The 23161-nt window shown below is 38.5% G+C and overlaps 1 protein-coding gene across 4 annotated transcripts in view; it reads left to right on the forward strand.

Annotated features, from left to right (window-relative positions):
• The window catches only part of CACNA1C (calcium voltage-gated channel subunit alpha1 C), a 1048429-nt gene that overhangs the window by 731633 nt on the left and 293635 nt on the right, over positions 1–23161 (forward strand). For all 4 annotated transcript variants that reach the window (XM_036758696.1, XM_036758693.1, XM_036758694.1 and 1 more), the window contains exon 6: positions 16408–16566. In XM_036758696.1, coding sequence (XP_036614591.1) covers positions 16408–16566 — 159 coding nt within the window. The remainder of the gene's footprint in view (positions 1–16407; positions 16567–23161) is intronic.

A 23161-nucleotide genomic window follows, 5' to 3' on the forward strand; every position in this document is an offset into this window, starting at 1 on the left:
TGTCCAGGGTCACACACCTAACGTCTGAGGCCAGATTTGAACTTGTGCTTTCTTAACACCGGAGAAGGAAATGGCACATGACAGCAGCATCTTTACCAAGAAAACCCCAAATGGAGTCATGAAGAGTCAAACATGACTGAAGAAGGACTGAACAACAAATCTGCAATGTTCTGTCCACTGTGCTCTCCAAACACTAAATGGCAAACTTTATTAATCACTTACTCTAGGCAAAGTGAATAAGAAGCTCGCTGGTATATAGCAAACCAGCCTCAAAGCCAAGAAGACGTGGGCTCAGTTCCTGCTGCTGAACTCTGCTGGCTCTGTGACTCTGGGCAAGTCCGTTAGCTCCCCAGAGCCCCAGGCAATTCTCTAAGACTGTTGGTGCAGAGGAAGTACAAGCCTTCTTTCTTAGAGGGAGTTCCCTAGACTCATGAGATCCCGATGCAGTTCGTAGCCTTTTTGTGCTATTCACTGTGCTGTGGGCTAGGGGAGAAGCAAAGGTGGACAAGACATGTTCCCTGTACTCAGGGAAGCTATATTCCTTTTGAATAGGGGAATTAGACACATAGAAAAATATCTAACAATACAAAATAAAACTAGGTAAATGCTTGGGTGAAAAAAAAAGATATATGTATATACTCATATTTACATCATTCTTTAAGGTTTGCAAAGCAATATATGAATGTGTATAACATAATGTATAATCTTAATTTATCTTCATAACCACCCTCTGAGGCAGTTACTATCATTAACCTCATTTTACAATTAAGACACTGGGCCTCAGAAAAGCAAAGTGACTTTCCCAGCTAGTAAATATCTAAGGGAATATTTGAATTCAGTTCTGCCTGACTCCTTATTCACGATGTTATGCTCTCTACCTGAGTTACTAACAAAGGGTTCTATAAACTTCAAGGAAGGAAAGCTCATTCCCAAATGAGGAGGGATCAGGGAAACTTCATGGAAGAAAGATGGCATTGAAACTAGGTCTTGAAGGACAGTCAGGATTTTGATAGGTAAAGAATATAGGAGGGCACACCAAGCATAGAGAACAGAGAGAGCAGAGGTATAGATCAAGGTGGGAAAGTACTACATTCATACATACATATGTATCTATCTATATATTTTGTTAACCTGAAAGTTTGGTTAAAGGAGGCAAACAGGCTAGGTGATATAGATATAGATATAGATATAGATAGATAGATAGATATAGATATAGATATATATTATTTATTCCATTAAAGGCAGCAGATACGTGATCATGGAGTCATAAGGAAACTTCTGACTGACTGATAAAAGAATGAGAAGGTTTAAATACACTTTAGAACAATCCCAACTCCAATTTATGGTCTCCATATCATGAAAAAGGAAGATTCTTAGTTGAATAAGACAAGACAATTGACAAAGTAGTGTGTCAATTAGAAATTACAGTCCCAAGATGTCTGTGTTTCTCCTGTATAAGCATATGCCCCTAGGATATCAAGATAAGAGAAGTCCTCCTATTCTGGCTTATCATTTAGTGGTCACAAACTGGAAGAATACTCCTCGTCAACCTTATCTGGTCTTTGAAGTTGCTGACACAGAAAAGGGCAATTTTAGAGTGAAGCAAAGCAGTTTGGTTGATTAGTTCAGGCTTTGGATCTTACTGGGGGTTCAAATAATCTGAAAAGATTGTCAATTTATATGTGTATATACACATATATGTGTGTGAATATACATATGTGCACACACTTTTGTTCAGACATTTCAGTTGTATCTGACTCTTCATGACCCTATTTGGGATTTTCTTGGTGAAGGTCCTGGAGTAGTTTGCCATTCCCTCTTCCAGCTCATTTTACAGGTGAGGAAAGTGAGGCAAATGGGTTTAAGTGACTTGCCCAGGGTCACACAACTAGTTAGTGCCTAAGACTGGATTTGAGTTCACAGAGATGAGTCTTCCTAACTCCAGGCCCAGCACTCTATCCATTGTGCTACCTAGCTGCCCTATACACACATATACACACACACACATATACAAACATATCCACATATATACATATACATACATACACACATGTGTGTGTGTTATATACACACAGCTAGCAATTCCCTTTAGCTAAAGCACAGGGTATGAGGTAAAGAGTATTAGTATAAAGCCTGCAAAATTACAGTGTGTGCCAGATTTTAAAGGAAAGAGCTCAAGTTTCTTCCCAAATAGTATCACTATGATGCAAAATAGGGGTTATTATACATATAAAATCTACACATGAGGAAACTGTCAGGAATTCCTTCCTTGATATTTGTACCAAATTTGTTTGGTATAGAAGCAGTCTGGTATAGGAGAAGAAATACTTGGTTGGAGTCAGAATGTGTTTGAATCATAGCCTTTCCACTTCATACTTTTGTGTGAGTAGGTCTATTAATCTTTCTGGGTCTTGGTTTCCTCACCTGTAAAATGAAGGGGTTGAAGTAAATGGTTTATAAGGTTTCTCCTAAATTCCATGAACTGATACAATGATTTTCTATGAATTTTCTGATCTGTCAAATGATGGTGTCAAGGCTAAATTATGCCTAAGGTCTCTTCTAGCTCTCTTTTGGGCCTATGATCCCAAAGGCCTGTTTCTTCATACTTTACTGTAGAAGTTCAAAGTTTGGAAGGAACCTCTGGTCTTCTAGCTCAGCTCCTACTTTTATAATATCCAGGGTTCTGAAATATACATTTGGAGGGATGAGCAGAGCCTCAGATCAATCACTGTGTTAGATTGTATAAACTGGTCTATATCATAACGATCATTTCATCACAGACTTGCCCTTCTGATTAATTTAACTATATAAGCACACCAAAGAGTGGGGGAAGAGAAACATGCCCCAGTTACCCTCCTCTACCTCCTTGTGGATCAGCATGCCTACAAGAATGTCCCATGTTTCTCTGTACCCTTCCACTAGCATCAGTCAGTTCCTACCCAAAGGCTATAAAGTTGTAGCTAGCCTTACCTCTACCAACAATATTCACTGCCCTTCTTTTCCCTGAAATACCCAGATTAGTGCCACAACTACATGCTAAGAAGCAGCCCCCAATTCCACTGGATACCCATCATAACCACGAATCCCCAATCCATAACAGTGAATTCCATCCACAATATCCCTCACAACTGGTCATTCACCACTTAGCTGCCAACCTCCAATAACAGTGAACTCCCAGCCTTTAGACACAGTCCATTTCGCTTTTATACAGCTCTTTTTGTCAAGAAGTAGTTTTTTTTCATATTAAGCTGAAACCTGCCTTCCCATAATTTCTACCTACTAGTCCTAGTTTTACCATATGGGGCTGAATAAAACAAGTTTAATGTTCTATTCCATGACACTTCAAATATTTGAAAGCTGCTATCATGCTACATGTCCCCAAGGCTTATCTTCTCTCAGGTAACAAATGTTTTCCTTCAGCAGATCCTCATGTACAGCAGATTATGGTCCCCTCCCTATCTTGATTTGTCTTATAGGAAGGGATTCAATTCAACACCTAAATCTAGTCCTAAAGCCAGACATACTACTCTGTGTGTAGTCTAAGGCAAAATACCACAACATAAGCAGCTAGTGAATAGACAGTGGATAGAGAACTGGACCCAGAATGAGACACTGGATCCAGGCACAGACACTAACTCTGTGACCTTGGAGAAGTCCCTCAATTTCTGCCTGCCTCAGTTTCCTCATTTGTAAAATAGGGATAATAGCGTACTTCCCAGGGTCGTTGTGAGGATAAAATCGGATATTTGTAAAATGCTTTGCACACCTTAAATCACTACAAAATTGCTTCCTATTATTATTACTGCTATCGGCATTATTATTATTATTAATTTAGATTATTGCCTTCTTCATTATGAATATTGGGCATCTAATAATGGAATCTAAGATCACATTAAGACATACCAATAACACAAATTAGGATTTCGGTCTATTAAAACTCTTAAGGTATTTTAACATAAATTTCTCTCTATGCACATCTTCACCATCCTAGGTATGTGCAGTTCACTTTTTTTGGACCAAATTGTAGGACTAAATTCCCAAAACTTTTCATACATTCCTTTTATTAGCTTCTGCCAATCATTCCAACATATTGAGATCACATTAGGTCCTGATTCTATTATCTAATATCTGAATTGTCTCTCCCAACATCATGACACTGACAAATTTGATAAGCATACTCTCTATACCTTCATCCAGATCTTTAACAAAAATGTTGAACAGAACATGGTAAAGAATTCTAGGAGAGACTTACCTCTAGGTAGACATTAATCAATATTCTTTAGATCCTATGATTTAAGCATAACTACTATCATTCAGTCAACAGGACTGATCTTGTCCACAAGGTTGTGGAGAGACACTGTCAAGTTCTTTGAGAAGAACTGAAATTCTAATACACTATGTGAATGGCATTGGATGTCAGCTTAGAAGGACATCTCCATTTGAGTGCCCCATGATCTATATTTGGCCCTGTGCTGTTTAATGTATTTATCAAGTTGTATGATTAAAGATGTGCTATTATATTTGCGGGTGACACAAATCTGGGAGGGATCCAAAAAGATCTTGATGGGCTACAACATCAGGCCAATGCTAATGAGATGAAAATTAATAAGGATAAATGTAAGCTCTTGCCCTTGGGTTTTAAAAGTAACTTCACAAAGGCAAGATTGGGGAGGCACATCTAGAGAGCAATTTGTCTGAAAAAGTTCTGGGAACTTCATCAAAGCAAGCTCCATATAAGTCAACTGGGATTTTGCAGCCAAAAAAACTTGTATAATTTTAGGCTACAAAAAGAGTAGCATAGAGAGTACCACAGAGGGGATAATTATGCCCTACTTTTACCCTGTTAAATTTACATCTGGATTACTGAGTTCACTTCTGGCCACCATTCTTGTGAATGATAGAAATGTCCACAAGAGGGCTACCAAAACAGGAAAGGGCCTTGAGATCATGCCCCATGAGACTGGCTTATTAAGGAATTGGGAATGTTTAAAAAAAAAAGGGATGACTTGAACCCACATGCTAGCTGTCCAAAAGGCGAATGAGCTGCCTCTTATCCTATTCAGTTCCTGAGGCCTTTAAGCGAAGGTTTGATGGCCACTTTTCAGTTATATTGTGGAAGGAATTTGGATTGAACCAAATTGTCTATAAGGTCTTCTCCAATTCTGAGATTCTATAATTCTGTGGTTCCCTTTATCTAGCCAGTCTACTAACCCTACCCAAAAACAAAATAGGAAATGAGATTAGTCTGGAAAGGCCTTTTACTAATGTAACTTGGGATGGTTCTGTGTAACAATCATTTCTGTATCTGACAGGTATCTAGGGTATGAGGTATGATTGAGGTTTCTCAAGACTCATCAGACCTGATGGCCACTACTCATTTGTGGTAATTGTCATGAGTACAAATGAAGGAACATATAAAGCTTTGCTAGATATTATGAAGTTTTGGGTTAGAAATTGAAACCCTTAGGAAGGTAAGTGACATCTTCCCAGTTGAAGTTAGAGACCTCAGAAGAAAAAGGAAGATGTAGGAGTAATCATTTATATAAGATTTTACTTTTTCCCTAATAATTTTTGGAAATAGATCTAGTAGTGGTATTGTTGGGTCAGATTATAGGCAATTTAATAACTCTTTAGGTATAATTCCAGACTGCTCTCCAAAAGGTTTGGATCAGTTCACGATTCCACCGAGAATGAATTGGTGTCCCTATTTATCCACATCCCCTCCAATATTTGTTGCTTTCCCCTCCAATCATTTTAGCCAATCTGAGAGGTGGAAAACGATATCTCAGATCAAATCAATGATGATTAGGGGAAAAGGAAAAGAACCTATATGTTCTACAATATTTATAGCAGCTCTCTTTGTGGTGGAAAAGAGCTGGAACTTGTGGAGATCCCCATCAACTGGGGAATGGCTGAACAAGTTGTGATATGTGACTGTGACAGAATAGTACTGTGTTATAAGAAATGATGAACTTGGTGATCTTAGAAAAAACATCGATAGACTTGCACAAAATAATGAAGAGCTAAATTAGCAGAACCAAGAAAATATTCTATACAGTAATAGCAAGAGTGTTTGACTGGCTAAGACATTTTGACTATTATAAATACCCAAATTAGCTATAGAGGACCTATGAAGGAAGACTACTATCTCCATCCAGAGAAAGAACTGATAAAAAGAAGTATATATAGGATGGTTTTATACATACATATATATATATATATATATAGACACACACACACACACACACACACACACATTTGTGTCTAATAGTAGCCATCTCTGGTGGGGAAGGGGCGGAGGAGGAGAAAGGGAAAAAAAGAAATTTACATGATAATTTTATTATATATTTAAAAGGAATAGCAAGGTATATATAATAGATTTGCAGTTTCATGTGCAATTATCTTTTTTATTATACTGTGTTATGGAAATGCTTATTTTATTACATAAATTAAAAATTAAATAAAAATTTATTAAAAAGATTTTACAAGGAGTGTAAGTTACAACCACCTTTTGACATAAGTAGTATAGATACCAGTATCTCCATTGTGCTAATGAGGAAACTGATGCTCTCAGAAGTTACATCAGTCAATAAACATTGATTAAGTGCTTGCTGGCCAGCTAGGTGGTGCGGTGGATAGAGTACTGGGTCTGAAGTCAGGAAGACTCATCTTCCTGAGTTTAAATCTGGCCTCAGACACTTACTAGCTATGTGACCCTGGGCAAGTCACTTAACTCTGTTTTTCTCAGTTCCTCATCTATAAAATGAGGTAGAGAAGGAAATGGCAAACCACTCCAGTGTCTTTGCCAAGGAAACCCCAAATGGGGTCACAAAGTGTCGGACATGACTGAACAACAGTAACAAAAATGCCTGCTAAAGGCTAAGCTCTATTCTGGGTGCTAGTGAAATAGTACGAAGAATGAAGAAAATACTATTGGAAAGGTGCTTACATTAACTAAAAATGGTCACACAGGATTTGAACCCTGTTCTCTCAATTCCAAGTCCAGCACTCTACCCACTTGATCATGTTATTTCTTGGTGTCTAAGAATAGTCTTGAGTTTCTAGATTATGACTTATAATATGGAAATAATGGGATCTTGCAATGTATATTATAATGACTGATAAAGATATATTTGCCTGGCATCTTGCGATCCCACTCAGGAGAGATTTAAGCTGAATATGAAAGAATGAATAAAAAAATGTATTAAGCACTTACTATAACAAATAATTGTATTGAGTGCTGGCGATATGAAATGAAAAGTAACATAGTCCTTGCTCTCAAGTAATTCACATTCTAATAAGGGGATACAAGACATATGGAAGTTTTTGAGATGCAAATTAGATGAAAAGGCTCCATGGTCCTTAAGGAGCATCAGCAAAGCAGATGGTGATCCATCTTCTTTAATGTCATTTCCTTTAATAAAAACCATACCAATTTTTAATGTTAAAATATTTCTAATGTTGCATTTGACAGTGCCAAGGACTTTGGTGGTAAGAACATTTTTCAGGATTTTCAGCTGCTGAAGCAGCAGGGGCCTTAGCATCCAAAGAAATCATTTCCAGGTCACATCTCCACAAGGATTACTTTCCCTTTGAAGTCTACTCTGACTTCTCAGGCCAGGCCTATGGTCTGAAAAAAGGAGGGAAAGGGAAAATACTTCCACTTGGAAAAATATGAAAGGATCAAAGAAGTGATAAGTCTGTTACTTGGGATGGCAAGGGCGAGGACAAAAGACTTATCATCACATGTCAGAACTGTTTAACTGTTTTAACATTTTTCTTTTAGATTTTTTTCTTTCTGCCAAAAATAATATTCTTTCTGCTGGAAAGGACAGAACAAAAATGGTTACAAAGGAGTCAAAAGTCAATATAAGTGAAGATGTACTAAGAGAACCCCTAGTTGTACCCAATAAGTAAAAATCTAAAGTCCTAGATAAACTATATGCCAGATTAAAAAAGAACTCAAAGATGTGATAGCTGAGGCACTATCAGTGATGTTTGAGGGAGTATGAAGAACAGGAGAGGTTTGAAGTAGAGAAAGGCTAATGTTTCAATTTTCAAAGGAAAAGGAGGAAGGGGAAGAAGAGAGGCTGCAAACTATAGATCCATTAGTCTGCCTTCAATCCCTGGAAAAATCCAAGAGCATACTATTAAAGAGATGACTTCTCAGTATTTATCAATGGAAAAGCCAGCATGACTGCGTCAAGAATAGATTTTGTCTGACCACCTCATTTCCTTTCTTTTTTTTGATAAAGTTACTACACTAGTAGTTCAGAGGAATACGTTAGTCAGAATTTGCCTTGATTCAATAAAAGCGTCTGTAGATAACTTAGAAAGATGTGGGTTAGATGATAGTATAGTCCAACAGATTCGGAGTTGGTAAATGATTAGACCCCCAAAATACTTGTTTATGGATTAATGCCAACTTAGAGGGAAGTCTGCAACAGAATATTCCACAGATCTGTTTTTGGTCCTCTGCTATACAACATTCCATCTTGGATTGACATAGATAGCATGGTTGTAAAATTTGTATATGATACAAAGCAAGGTAAGGTATTGGATAACAGTCAGGATCCAAAGAAATCTCAACAAGCTAGAATGGTAAGCCAAATAAAATAAAGTGTAACAGAGAAATACAAAATCCTACATAGATTTTAAAAAATATATAAAGTTCACAAGGATTAGCTCCTTTCAATACTCAGATAAACCTGAGAGGACTTTCTTAATTACCTTAGTCTTTAATGTTCTCTTATTCCCCCAAATAAAAATATTTCCTATTTGTTTTGTATATTTTCTATTTATAAGAGGCAGCATAGTATTTTGGATAGTAAACTGGTCTCAGTGTCAGAAAGACATGGATTCAGGTTCCATCTCTGACACCTAATGGCCATGTGACTGGATAGGTGGCCTCTGTGTGTACTAAGCAACTTGCTAAGAGAGGGAGTTGCGAAGTATGTGCCAGTGTGCATCAATAGAGGAAGTCCCTCATTGGGCACTGATAAAATCAAAGGTAGTATCCAAAAAAAGTTTATTTTTTTAAATTTTCTTATCTGTGCATGTTTTGATTCCCAACAGTAGAATGCAAGCTTCTTGAGGGCATTTTTACATTTTTAATCTTTTTATTCCCCAGAACCTAGCACACTTCGTTGCACATAACTGGTGTTTAATAAGTGCCTTATTTAATTGCATTTAATCAAGTTCTTCAAAAAGTGAAGGAACCAACAAGGAGGAAATTGTTTTGTACCTAATTCTCACTAATAGAGAAAAACAAGTTGCTAAAAATTAATGGAAACCTCAAGGGGAAATCTCTACTCCCTCTTAGTGTTTATAATATAGAAGGAAAAAATTAATAGTATAGTTTAGCACACACTCTAGATTATGGGAGAATAGATGACAAAGAGTTCTGAAAAAGCATAGGTTGAGTCCTATGGACTAAAATTCTGCAGAGAAAGTCAACCAAGGAGGGGTAGGAAATGCAAGAATAAAATTCTGAAGACCAGGAAACAATTCAAATCTAGAAGAAAAGCAGAAACTGTCTCAAGAGACCTGCACAGATAACTTAGGAGTCAATAACTGAGCATTTATTAAGGTCTACTGTGTGCCACGCACTATGCTAGGTGTTGGACATACAATGTGAAACAGTCTCTGCTTTGTCTTTTGCCAGTGCTTAACACATTGCACATAGTAGCAGTGTTATATATTCTTTTTGACTGACTCAAGGAGCACACGTTATTTCAGAAGAGGCATCAAGGTACATACAAAATAATAATTTCAAAAAAACAAGGTAGATTTTTTGAGTGGGAGGCACAGTTGATAGGGATCAGGAAAGAAGATGTCAAAGGCAATACTTGAACTAAGACTTGAAGGAAACCAGGGATTCTAAGAGGGCATGTGTCCTAAGCACAGGGGATGGCCAGTGCACAGTCAGAATCTCAGAAGAGACTATAGTTTATTCCAGTGCTGAACAAGAATTCCTTCTGCAGTAGCCTAAACAAAAGGTCATCCTGCTTGAGTACCTCAAATGACAACATGACAAACTACTTTGAAAGACTTAAGTTTGATCAGTTCAGTGACCAATAACAATTCTAAAGGACCAACGATGAAGCATCCTACCCATCTCCTGACAGAGAGGTGAAGGAACCCTGATGCAAAATGAGACATACGTTTTTGTGCATGCCCAATTTGTTACAAGGGTTTTGTTTTTCTTTTCTTTTCCCAATGGAAGAGGGAAATTTGGAAGGGAGAGACAATAAATATTTAATTGAAAAAAAATGTTAACTTTAAGAAAACTAAAAGATGGAAATGTGACCTAGACAATAGTATAATTATATGGATTTGGAACTGGTTACATGGCTAGATTTGAAGGGTATTCATTAATGGTTCCATGACAGGTTGGCAGAAGGTCTCCACCGGAAAGCCCCTGGGATCTGTGTTTAATCTTGTGTTAATATTTTTTCTCAATAATTTAGATAAAGACATGCTCATCAAATTTTTAGGTGATACAAAGCTAGAAGGGAGAAATATCACTCTAGATAAAGTCAAGATCCAAAAAGATCTTCACAGGCTAGTGCATTGGGCTAACTCTAATAGAATGAAATGCATTAAGGATAAATGTAAAGTCTTAATATACTTGGTTTCAAAAAATCAATTTCACAAGTATAGCATAGAAAGCAGTTCATCCAAAAAAGATTTAGGGTTTCAGTGGACTGAACTTCAACAGTATAATGAGGTAGCTTTAAAAAGCTAATTCTATCTGGGGTTGTTTTAAGAAAGGCATATATATTAGGAAGGCAGAATTTATGATTTCAAAGAGAATCTCATATGTGCCTAAAAGGTCCGGAACCACAGGATATAAGGAATTCTCTAGGCAGAAGGCAGGAGAACTAAAGCATGTATTTACACTCCACAGTAACAAGCCCACAAACCAGCGTCCCCATTTTGATATTTTCATCAAAAGCTTCCAGGCCCAATAAGTCCGCCTCACAAGGATAGCCAGGAGGCCACAGAGAAGCGAGATGGTATAAGGCAAAATCATATACATGCTTCGCCTTTACAGTAAGAAGATTACCCACTAGCCTCCAGTCAGCTCTGCTACCGGCAGCTCAGCTTTGGCTGTAGGCGTCTCTGGCTCCAACCGGAAAAGGAAGAGAGGATCTCCAAGCTGTCCTCTCCCCTCTTACAGAGTTTTTGACATCATCAAGCGCCACCTGAACGACCAGGGCCGATTGGTTCTTGACTTGGCCCCTCCCCCTAGCGTAGACCAAGTTAACACACCTCCCCTCAGCCAGCCCCATGACTCATCACACAGGAAGTTCTCTGATTCCTGGCATGGTCGCTGGGCTTCCTGCCCCGGAAGAGCAAGCCCCAGTGTCCAGGGAAGCTCAATGAGGTAAGCTGAGTCATTCAAAGAAAACAAAGTCCATTCTCGTTACAGCATATCTTCCAAGAATAAGTAAGGGATAACCTCTCTCTATTGTGCTTTTGTCAGACTTCATCTGGTACACAGTTCTCCGTGCTGGGAACCATAGTTTAGGAAGGATATGGAAAAACAGTAAGCATCTATATGAGGGCAACCAGGATGGCAAAAGACTCTGAGCTCAGCATCATATGATAGTCAGTTGAAGAAAGTGAGGATGATGTGCCTGGTGAAGAGAAGACTGAATGGGAACATTACCAGCTGTCTTCAAGTATTTGAAGGGTTGTCATGTGGAAATGGGATTAGGCTTGTTTTGTTTTGTACCAGAGGTCATAACTAGGGCAATGGGTAGAAATTCCCAAAAGGCAAATTTAGGTTTGATATGAGGAAAAAAACTACCCAACAATTTTGCTGTAACGAACACTTCTCCCTCATTGAAGTTCTTCAAACAGAGACTCTAATGTATCCTTTCTCTTGTATAGGATACTAGGCATACCTTTTAGGATAGATTCAATGGCCAACTGAGGTCCCTTCCAATTTCAGAAGTCTGACTCCATCAATTCATCGAGAAGCAAGTTCAAGCTTAATGTAAGGAGTAAGTTCCCAACAATAAGAGGGATTCAAGAGTAGGACTGACCTTAGGATCTCATAGGTTACCCCCTATCAGCAGAATCTAGGACCACTTGGCAGAGATGTAAAGGAGACATGGTTTAACTAGATGGCATCTAAGGTCCTTTATATTCTGTGATTATTCCCTAGAACTGAATAGGGTCTATGGAACCTGAATGGTTTTGAACACAAATCTATGTTCCTAACCTCTAACAGAAGAACACATGCATTGGACTTTTGGACGCTGTCAAATCTCAGCTTGGAAACAAAACCTCAACATGAGTGGAAATCACCTACTTTCCATTCTATAGATGGCATTGTTACACCTTCTTTTCCTCCTGTTTCATCTGAAAGTGACTTAATATTCAATCTGGAGATGGGGATGGGAGGCAAGGGGGGTGAAGGTGGGACCGGTAATGTGAAATTTAAAAGATGAAGCCTACAGATTTGCCCTTTATCTCTATCAAGCATCACTGCTGTAGAGTAATAATGAACATTTTCTTTCTATTTTTATTAATTTTCATCATTTCTCCTCAGTATCATGCTTTTAAAGTCATTTCCCAACTCACACTTTATTTCACCTCTGGAGACCCAAGCTGAGCCATTCATCACTGATTTGAAACCTTTTAAAAACATAATGATGGGTACTATGCTCCCTGTCTAGTTGTCCATTATGGCAAAAGATCTTGACTAGTTGGGAAAGACTCTCTTGTGCCTGACTCCATCCAGTTAGCCACAGACAACCTGGGCTTTGTAAGGGCTCTTCATTTTTTCACCTTCATTGGTGGTTTCTTTCTTTATGCTTTCAGAAAAATAGGAAACCAGGCCAGTGGGGCCTACCTTACTTAGATCCTCTGGAAACTCTTCTTAACCTGGTAATTCCAAGTAGGACTCCAGAAGGGATTCAGGCATTAGTCCAACCAAATCCACATTTTTAGAGGACCAAAGAGGAAAGTGAGATCTCAGTGCTAAGTTAGTTCCATGTCTGCCTTCTCTAAAGAAAAGATCCTACTTCTTCAATAATTCATGTAGAATATAATTTCTAAGTTCTTTGAGGCCAGAACTGTTTTGACTTGCTTACACAGGGTTTTTCACGGAGTTAGTGCTTTATAAATACTCATTAAATTGAATTGAATGTGTAAAAAATGTGAAAAATCACAAAAGTCTAGGTTTGAGTGCTAACTCCTTCTACTTGCTACCTGTGTATCTTTGGGGGAGTCCCTTAAATTCCTTAGTGTCCTATGAAGGGTTTAAACAGTGATTTGTACAGGCCCTTCCAGGTCAAAACTCTGTTGCTTAAAAACATATAAATAAGAGAATTACTATGATTAGACAATTCCAAGGAGAGGCTATGAAACACTCTGTCAATATGCATTTACTAAGCACCTTAGGCATAATACTAGTACCTGGCAATAGGAAGACCAAAATGAAACAGCCCCTTTCCTCTAGGATTTTACATTCTATTTAGGGGGAGACAAGATCTAAAGATATTAATATAGATAAAATATATGCAAAATGAATACAAGGTAATGGGAGAGGGCATTAGCAGCTGGGTAGATGAAGAAAGTCTTGATGTTAAAGGTGGTACTTGAGGTGAGTTTTAAGGGTAACAATGAATTCTCAAAGGTAGAAATGAGGGAATACATTCCAGGCATGTGGAACAGAAAACCAAAGGGGTGTGACAGTCTGGAAGATGGAAGGACTATACCTGATTCTCTCCACACAAACTAGTCTATTGCTTGAAACAGGCTTAGTTCAAGATGGGCCTCTGGTATCTTATCTGAGAAATCCCAGTAGTTTTATCTAGTTTGATTTTTTTTTTCTAATATCAGAGCTTCCCCCAAAAGCAAAAAAAAAAAAAAAAAAAAAAAAAAAAAAAAAAGGTTTGCCTTGTCTCTCCTAGTAGAGGCACCAAAATCAAAACGAAAAATAATAATAATAAATAAAAATATTAGCCATAGCATAACACAATATCAAGAAGCAACTGGTTTCTGTGGTAAAATACCAGCCTAGACAATCAAATAACAGCTGCTTGGCATCCACAGGAGATAACTTAATGAATTACCACTTTGCAAATGTGTCATTCATAGGATTTAGAGACAGAAAAGCCTTTAGAGATTGTGCAGTTCAAAGCCCCTCTTTTTTTTTTAAATAATTAAGGAAATACAGGTTCAGAGAAAGAAAGTGACTTGCCAAGAGTCACACAGATAATGAGGAGCAGAGCTAAGACTCAAACCCAGATTCCCTGCCCTCAAATCCAGAGCCTTTTGTCCTGCACCAATCAAGCTATGAAAAGGGTACTGACAAGTATTATTACTCAAAAATGTTTACAAGCACTCAAATGTACCTTGGGGGATACTTTTGTGTGGCCTTAGCCCACTCCTCTCTGCTTCCAGAAAATCCCTGAATGCTTCCTTATTATTATTGTACAGTGGTATCAGGTGCTCTCCTTGCTGAGTTAGCCCATCATAGCCAAGCCCATAAAAAGTTCCACCTCTCCACCTTACCACCTCCCTTCTTCCCCTCCTCCCTTCCTTCACTCCTCCTCTCCTCCACTCCTCCCCTCTTCTTCCTCTCCCCACATCCCCTCCTCTCTCCTCCCCTCAGAAAGCTGCCCACTTTCTATACTCTCCATTTTTCATCCTCAGGATAGCGGCCACTCACAGCCCTTCCTGCCCACAGGTAGCTTTCACTGGAGTATATCCTTTCCACCCTCCCATGAATGCCAATTAAACACTTTCGGCTGGCAAACACCTTACAAAGTGGCCATGTTGTTAACAGTTTGCAACTTTCTCAGTAGCTCCACTTACTTCACCACTAATGTGTATACAACTTGCTAATTAATGGAATCATTTGAATCTGAAAACATCTTGTTTTAATAGAAGGCTACAAAGCACTCTCAGTAAATTCACCAGTAAAATTATTCCAGCTTTTCTCTTCTTTTTTTCTTTTTTCCCCTCCTCAGCAGGGTTTAATCTCTAGAAAGTATTCTTCTAATTAGCCTAACAAAAGCCACTCCACCAGGTGTGACCAGAGCCTCCCCTCAAGGGCAGGGTTTTTAGAAAAGACCCTTGATTTCTCCAAAAATGCCTGGGGTGATAAAGGAAATCAGGAAGGAGGTAGGTAAAAGAGATGAGCCCACACAGAGATATGCCACTTCCTGGGATCAGCAGCTTGCAGTAATGGAAACATATTTGCAGTTAGAAGGCTGGGGCTCCAATTAATAGAGGAATTTCTAAATGTAAGAATTGTGTTACATGAATTATTGGAATATCATTGCACCATAAGGAACAATGAATATGATGATTTCAGAGAAACAAGGAGAAATAGGTAAACCGATGTAAAGTGAGGGAAGTAGAACTAAGAAAACAAACTATGTGACTGCAATTCGGAAAGAAAAAAAAACAACAAAAATTGAATGCTGTATCATTATGTTGTCCAAACTCAATCCTGAAGAAGACATGAGAAATGGACTTTCCTTTGTCTTGATACAGAGCACTACGTATACTGTCAGACTCCGCTGATATGTTAGTGAATTTTGTTTTTCTTTTTTTCTTCACTTTCCCTTGTATTCTTTGTTACAGGGAGTTATTCTCTGGGTAGGGGAGGTGGGAAGGATAAATTTGTACCTGAAGGTGACATAAAATCAGAAGATATCAATAATTTTTTTTAAAGAGAAGATTTGGACTCTAGCTGCACATCTGTTACTTACTAGCTATCGTATGACCTGGAACAAGTCACTCTTTGAGCCTAAATTTCCACATCTGGAAAATGGGGCAAATACATCATGATATAATGAAAACAGAACAAAACTCAGTACCTGATGTCAGAGGCTCTGGGTTCAAGCTACATATCTGCGTTTCTCTAGTTCTCTGATCTAGGACAAATCATTTTTAGAGCCGTGCTTTCCTCGGATGTAAGATGAGAATAATACAGTAAGATGGAAGTTCCTCAGCATAGTGGTTTGCAGTGTATTGCAGTCGCATTTAGCCTGATCCTGTAGCCAGAGCACTGGCTCCTACATTAGAAGACCTGGGCAGAGGAATCCTGCTTCTCATGCTATTTGTGTTACTTTGGGTAGATCATAGATCTCAGTTTTCTTGTCTACAAAGTGAAGAATTTGGACTAAATGGCCTCTGAGGTACTTCATAGGATCCTATGAAAGGATTTTTAACTTAAAAATGAAAAGAATAAATCCATGAGGGTTGAGGAGATAATATGCATAACCTCACAGCATTTAGAATTGGAAGGGAGCTTAGATATATGATACCCTCATTATACAGATAAGGAGACAGACCCAGGCAGGCTAAGTAACATAAGGACCTTTAGAGCCACACACTCTATCACTATGAGTTATCCTGCTTATCATTCTCTCATTGCAGGTCTACAAGTGGTTTTAAATTCCATCATCAAGGCCATGGTCCCGCTGCTGCACATTGCCCTGCTTGTGCTATTTGTCATAATCATCTATGCCATCATTGGACTGGAGCTCTTCATGGGGAAGATGCACAAGACTTGCTACAACCAGGAGGGTTTAACAGGTAATGAGATATGAAAAAAAGAGGGGACCATTCACTAGTGGAAGTGTGTACTGATGTACCACCATCAGAGCTTTGAAGTGAGTGGACAATCCTTTGGAATTTTTATTTGGAATTATTCCAAAAAAGTGATTTAATCCTTTGACCCAGCAATTCCCCATCAATATCGAAGAACATAAAAGACTGAAACAAAAAATAATCTATATTAAAATATTCCCGGTAGCATCGTTTATGTCAACAAAGAAATGGAATCAAAGTGAATGTTCATGGACTGGGGAATGACAGGAAAAAACATGGAATAGGAATGTAATTAAATATTATGATGAATATGATGAATTCAGGGAAATGTGAAATTTGCATGAACCAATGAAGAACAAAATAAGCAGAACCAAGAAAACAATATGCACAATGATTTCAAAAATATAAGTGAGCAGATCATGAAAAGTTGTTGAATTTTGAATAATGGAAAAATAAATAAAGGCCTGGAAAAGAGATTCCAAGTACCTTTCATGACAGAATGATGGGGAACTACAAGAACAAATTATATACATTGTTAGACACGGATTCTGTATTTGTTTTCCCTTAATTGTTTTTCTTTGCCACAAGGGACATGTGATGCTTGCACTTAGGGTTCACTTTATAAAGCTAGATTCACACGCTAGTACTCAAGAGGCTATTTACTCCTTCCAAAGGCTTGCAACTAGGACACATTTCCCCGGTGTAAATTATGGTGCCTGGGTTATGGTCTTATAATTCAGTTAGGCTTCCCATAGGGATGGATAAGTTACCTAAGAAAAAGAGATTAACAGACTTATCTAGCCTGTCCTGCTTCTGCACAAAAAACAGAGTTAATTAAAACAGAAAAAAGTAATAAAAACAAGAAATAAAAAATAAAATAATAAAAATTAGCCAGTATTGTTAATCAAACATTATGTTTAAACAAAATGTGTAATTAAAATAAGATTTAAAGAAATATGAAAGAAATCATCGTGTCTATGAACCAACAAGCATTTACTAAGTTGTAGAGTTCTCTGCCCTCTACCAGGCCAAGGCTGCTTACATCTCCTCATAGGCTTCTAAGGATACCCGTGAGGATTCCAGATGTGTCTTTCCCAAATATATTGGCTTGAGCCCCCTTACTACCAGTGAATAGTGCCCTAGTTCCATTTAACCAATTAACATCAATTAGCTTTTACAAAAAGATAATTACTTTGAAGATACAGCAAGAATAGAAGTATAAACATTTCCCCCCCAGCACTTAGGAGTGCACTCTTTCTTATGTTACCTTGATTGCTAAGGAGCATGGATCCAGATTTAATGTGGTTTCCACAAAGTATTACCCACCTGCTTCACTTCAAAATATGCTTTGGCCGGCCAATGGGAAGATGAGTCTGCATCTCTGCTGCACTGGGTTAAGTATGTTGCTCAGGACTTCACCTTCTGGCTTTCAGCAAATCCCAGCACAGACTCCAGTAATGGACTTCTACTGGCTTGATTTCCCAAAGTTGTAGCCATCCTCAATCTCCTTCACCTAAAACAGAAATGAACAGATACAAAGAAGAGAGTCAAAACTCATGAGCCACGTGTTGGCCTCTGATGGAAAAGGTCCAAGGCCTCTTCTCATCCAAAAATTTGCAGTGTAACTCTCTCCTCAAGCACCACTAGGGAAGAAAAGGATAAAACAAACAAAAAACAAAACAAAAACAAGTCTCTTGCTTTGACTGGTATTTTGAATGCACCCATTTCTGAGGACACAGCCAAGAGATCAACTATCTCTTCCTGACATGGTCAGCCAAACAAGCCTAGTTACAGAATGTCTGCACCCCCTCCAATTTGGGTATAAAGGTCTTCTTTTACACATTATAATATCTTTCTATAAGCAGGCTCCTCAATCTCTTCCTTGTGGAGATTAAATCACCCCCTCCTCCTCTATCACCCCCTCCTCCTCTTCCACCCCCTTACAAAGTGAACACTATGAGCTGGGGATGCAAATACCAAAAATAAATAAATAGACAGTACCTACCTTTATTGAGTTTAAGATAATAGAATTAGAGACTTTTAGAACTAAAAGGGACCTTAGATTTCATCTTGCCCAACTAGGGAGGTTAAGTGCCTTACTTGCCCATGGTCACATAGCAACATATTATTGTCTAATCTCTCACTTTTGTCATCACCACTTAATCAAATGCTGGGTTTACCCGGATAATAGTAGAACACTTTATAATTTAAGAGTCAAAATGTTCCCAGGGCATGTATACAACATTGGCATTTGGGGGTGGTGATATAGTTCAACACCAAAATCCTTCGCAGATGGCTTTTCTAATCTGACAACAACTTCTCTCTTTAAAAGCCTGGAGGTTTCATTTACCCTTTTGCTCTGAACTGAAGGGATAAAACTAGAGATCTCCAAAGTCTCTTTCTGTTCTAATCCTACCAGCTAATGAGGAACATTTCTTCAGGCTCCTAGCTTTTTCTACTGCTCTCGAGATGAGCACAAGCAAAAAGAGAAATTTCAAAAACACGTATTGCAGCCCCTTATTTGCAAAATGAGTACTTGTTACTGTCCCTTTCACAGCCAGAATAAGGCTCCTCTTCCCCTGCCTCTTCCAACTTTTCTTTTTCCTGTTGCGTGGGGTGAGACCACCCACCAGCAATTAATTAAAAAAAATCAGAGGGCTCTCAAATTTAGGAATAGAAAAACTTATTTATTAGAATCCCTGGGGAAATAGAGGATGGGTAGGGAGAGGCGGGGCCCAAAGGGCAAAACCCAGCCTTATACTCTAATGTAAACAAGTCCCCGCCCCACCACCACTGGCCTTCTACTCCCATGGGTGGAGTCCAGGCTCACAATTTCATGGAAATCTACTACCCCAGGTACAATTTAGCCAATGCCAATGCCAAACTCTTAAAGACACTTTTTCCCTTATTTGGCGAGGACACGGTTCAGGTGATTTCTTAGGCCTAGCTGTCAATCAGAAGCCCTGAGTCCCCACCTCCATTTATCCCACTCAATTCACAGAAAGGCTGAGATCCAGATTCCATGAGAGGGCTTCACCATCCCACTCACTGTTCAGGAGACCTCACTTTTCTTCTTACTTCATAATCGTTAAGCTTACTCATTAAACACTTTCTCTAGTTGTGCTTCCTCTCCGATACACAAAATTATCTACAAAAGGCTTTCTAAGAGACTTTGATGTTACAAAATTAATAGCTGATGCTAGAACACAACTTTTAAAAAATTATTGAAAGAGAACTTAAGAAGGATTTTAAACAGTATGCTAGAAAGAGCTTCTCAAATTATTTGTATTACCAAACTTAAGCTCGTTGGTCACATATGATCTTAGTGATTAATGTCTCAGGGATTTTTCTGTCTGAGGTTGAAATGAAGCCCCACTTCTTTCCATTTATATCAGTTACCAGTGAATACATTAGGGGAACCCCTTCTATCAATGAATGGAGTGCCAGGCCTGGAGTCAGGAAGACTCCTCTTCCTGAGTTCAAATCAGGCCTCAGGTATTTACTAGCTTGGTGACCCTGGGCAAGTCACTTAACCCTGTTTGCCTCAGTTTCCTTATCTGTAAAATGAGCTGGAGAAGGAAATGGCAAACTACTCCAGTATCTTTGCCAAGAAAATCTCAAATGGGATCACAAAGAGTCAGACACGACTGAAACAACTGAACAACAACAACTCGAAGAATTATCTGAACCTCAAAGATTTTAAAAGACACATGGTCATACAGCTAATGTCAGGGGCAGGATTTGAACCTAGCTTTTTCTGCCTACAAGCCTAGGATTTTATCCATCAAGCCATGTTTCCTTGTACTTATCTACTTAAAACTACATTTTCTTCATGCTATCCTAAGGGTCAGTCCCATTCAGCCTTTGTATTTTGGAAGTCAGTGACATTATGTATAGAAATCACTTCTGTGGGCTTCATCTTCCTTACCTGTAAAATGAAGATGTTAGATTAGATCATCTGTTTGGAGTCTTCAAGCTTTTGTTCCTCTGTGAAAAAAGTGGATCATTCACAATCAGTCCAAAGTGGACTGGTTGGTTTAAATGATCTGGTTAGATTAGCTGCACAAAATAGATTAACTAGCTAATTTTCAGGGTTGCAATTCACTTTGCGTGATAATGATAATAATTACAATCATAATCTAGATTTGTTTGTTGAGGCATTTATGATGGCAGTTGAGGACCAGAGTTTTGCCACCAGAAATTAGGGAAGGGTAATTAAGGATTCCAATTGTAATGATCAATGTAGATTATACAAGAAAATGATAGAAATTATGTAACACATCATTGCAGGCTATAAAAATTTAACACCTACCAAATAACTAGCAAGACATGACTAAAATTATACATCAGAAACTCACTATCTTTCATGGTCAAGAAGACAAAATTCCCCAAACCGCAGTCCCCAAAATACATCTCAACTAGTAAATGGCATTGGAACTGAACCAATATCACAGATTGTACTGTTGCCTGTAACCTCAAAGACACACTTTGATTCATAAAATTTTAAGAATGTTTTAAATAAATGTCACCATATAAATATCCAAAATTTCTTTTTTTTTAATTTTTTTTTGGAGGGGGGAAGGCAGGGAAATTGGGGTAAAGTAACTTGCCCAAGGTCACACAGCTAGTAAGTGTGTCAAGTGTCTGAGGCCAAATTTGAACTCAGGTCCTCCTGACTCCAGGGCTGTTGCTCTACTCACTGCGCCACCTAGCTGCCCCTTATTCAAAATTTCTAAGCTGCATAGAATGAAATACTTCCAAAATATAGAGACCTAGCCAAAGAAATCCAAATCATATGGGAACTGGATTCAGTATATGTCATTCCTTCTGTCCTGTCTGCTACTGGACTTTTACTAAGGATGCTTTTATTACCCTAAATATGATAAATTGATATATTACTACACTTATTGAGCTAGAAAAAGCAGTTATTTTATTCATCTATGTAATAATCTCCAGAGCAGTCAATTAACGAGAATTTATTAAGAGCTTACAATGTGAAATGTGTATAAATAGTAAGTTAAAAAAAGAAAAAAACCACAGTTCCTGCCCTCAAGTTCACATTCTAATGGAGGAGACAACCTGTAAAGAACTATGTATAAACAAAATATATACAGGATAAATAGGAGGTGTTCTCAGGGGAAACATAGCAGCAGTGGAACCAGGAAAGACCTATTAGGGCCCCCTGATGCTGGGATTGGAGCTGAGTTTTGAAGGAAGTGAGGGAAGCCAAGAGGTGGAAGTGAGATCAGATAGTTTTATAGACATAGGGGACAGCTAATGCAAAAGCAGAGAATCAGGACAAGTGTCCTGTGAGAGGAACAGCCAGAAGACCAGTGTCACTAAATCATAAGAGTTCGCAAAAGATGTTAAAGCTGGATAAATATATCTGAGAATCACCTGGATAGAGATTATAATTGAATCCATGGGAGTTAAAGAGATCAGCAAGTGAGAGAGTATAGGGAAAGAAGAGGGCCCAGGACAGATCCTTGGGGTACTGACCCCACCAAGGGTTAGTAAGCATGAGGAAAAATCCACTGAAGGAAATTGAGAAAGATCTGTAACACAGGTAGAAGGAGAACCAAGACAATATCCCTGAGAAGAGATGGATCAAGTTAGTTAACAAACATTTATTAAATGGTTGCTCTGTATCAGAAATTGTGCTAAATGCTAAGAATACAAATAGCAAAAAGACATTCCCCGCCCTCAGGGAACTTACTTTCCAATGGGGAAGATAACACATACAATGAAGCTGATAAGCGGGAGAGGAAAAGGTGGAGGGGAAGTTAGAAGGATGGAAAAGTCCAGAAGAGTGTTTGATGGGAAATCAAGAGATGTCTGGCTTGGGCCCCATCTTAAATGGAGGTGAGAACAGTCCTCTACTCTCCAATCATAGAGTGGGGTCCAAGGAGCAGAGGGTACTTGGAGGGTTTGAGTTTGTGACTTGTGGGATTGAAGTGATCTAAGATAAAGAGTTTTTTGAGGCATGATGCAGAAATCCAGAGGAGTATATAAAATGATTTGTTGTTCAGGTTTTGGTTTTTGCTTTTCAGTCATGTCCAGCTCTTTGTGACCCCATTTGGGGTTTTCTTGAAAAAGATACTGGAGTGATTTGCCATTTCCTTCTCCAGGCCATTTTTATAGATGAGGAACTGAAACAAACAGGGTTAAGTGACTTACCCAGGGTCACACAGCTAGTCAGTGTCTGAGGCCAGATTTAAACTCAGGAAGATGAGTCTTCCTAACTCTGGCACTCTGTCCACCATATCACCTAGCTGCCCTATATTGACTGATTGGAAATTAAAAGGTGACTAGTCAGTTAAATAGGAAGAGGATCAGTAAAAGCCCATTAGATTTAGCAATTCTGATGGCAGAAAGTAAAGAGGAATTAAGAAGCCTCTTGATTCAGGTGAAAGAGGAGAGTATAAAAGCTGGCTTGAAGCTTAACATCAAAAAAACTAAGATCTTGGCAACCGGTCCCATCACTTCCTGGCAAATAGAGGAAATAGAAATGGAAACAGTGTTAGATTTTATATTCTGGGACTCAAAGATCACTGTAGACAGTGACCACAGCCATGAAATT

Source organism: Trichosurus vulpecula, chromosome 5 (assembly GCF_011100635.1).
Source record: "Trichosurus vulpecula isolate mTriVul1 chromosome 5, mTriVul1.pri, whole genome shotgun sequence".
In the NCBI taxonomy this organism is placed as follows: Eukaryota; Metazoa; Chordata; class Mammalia; order Diprotodontia; family Phalangeridae; genus Trichosurus; species Trichosurus vulpecula.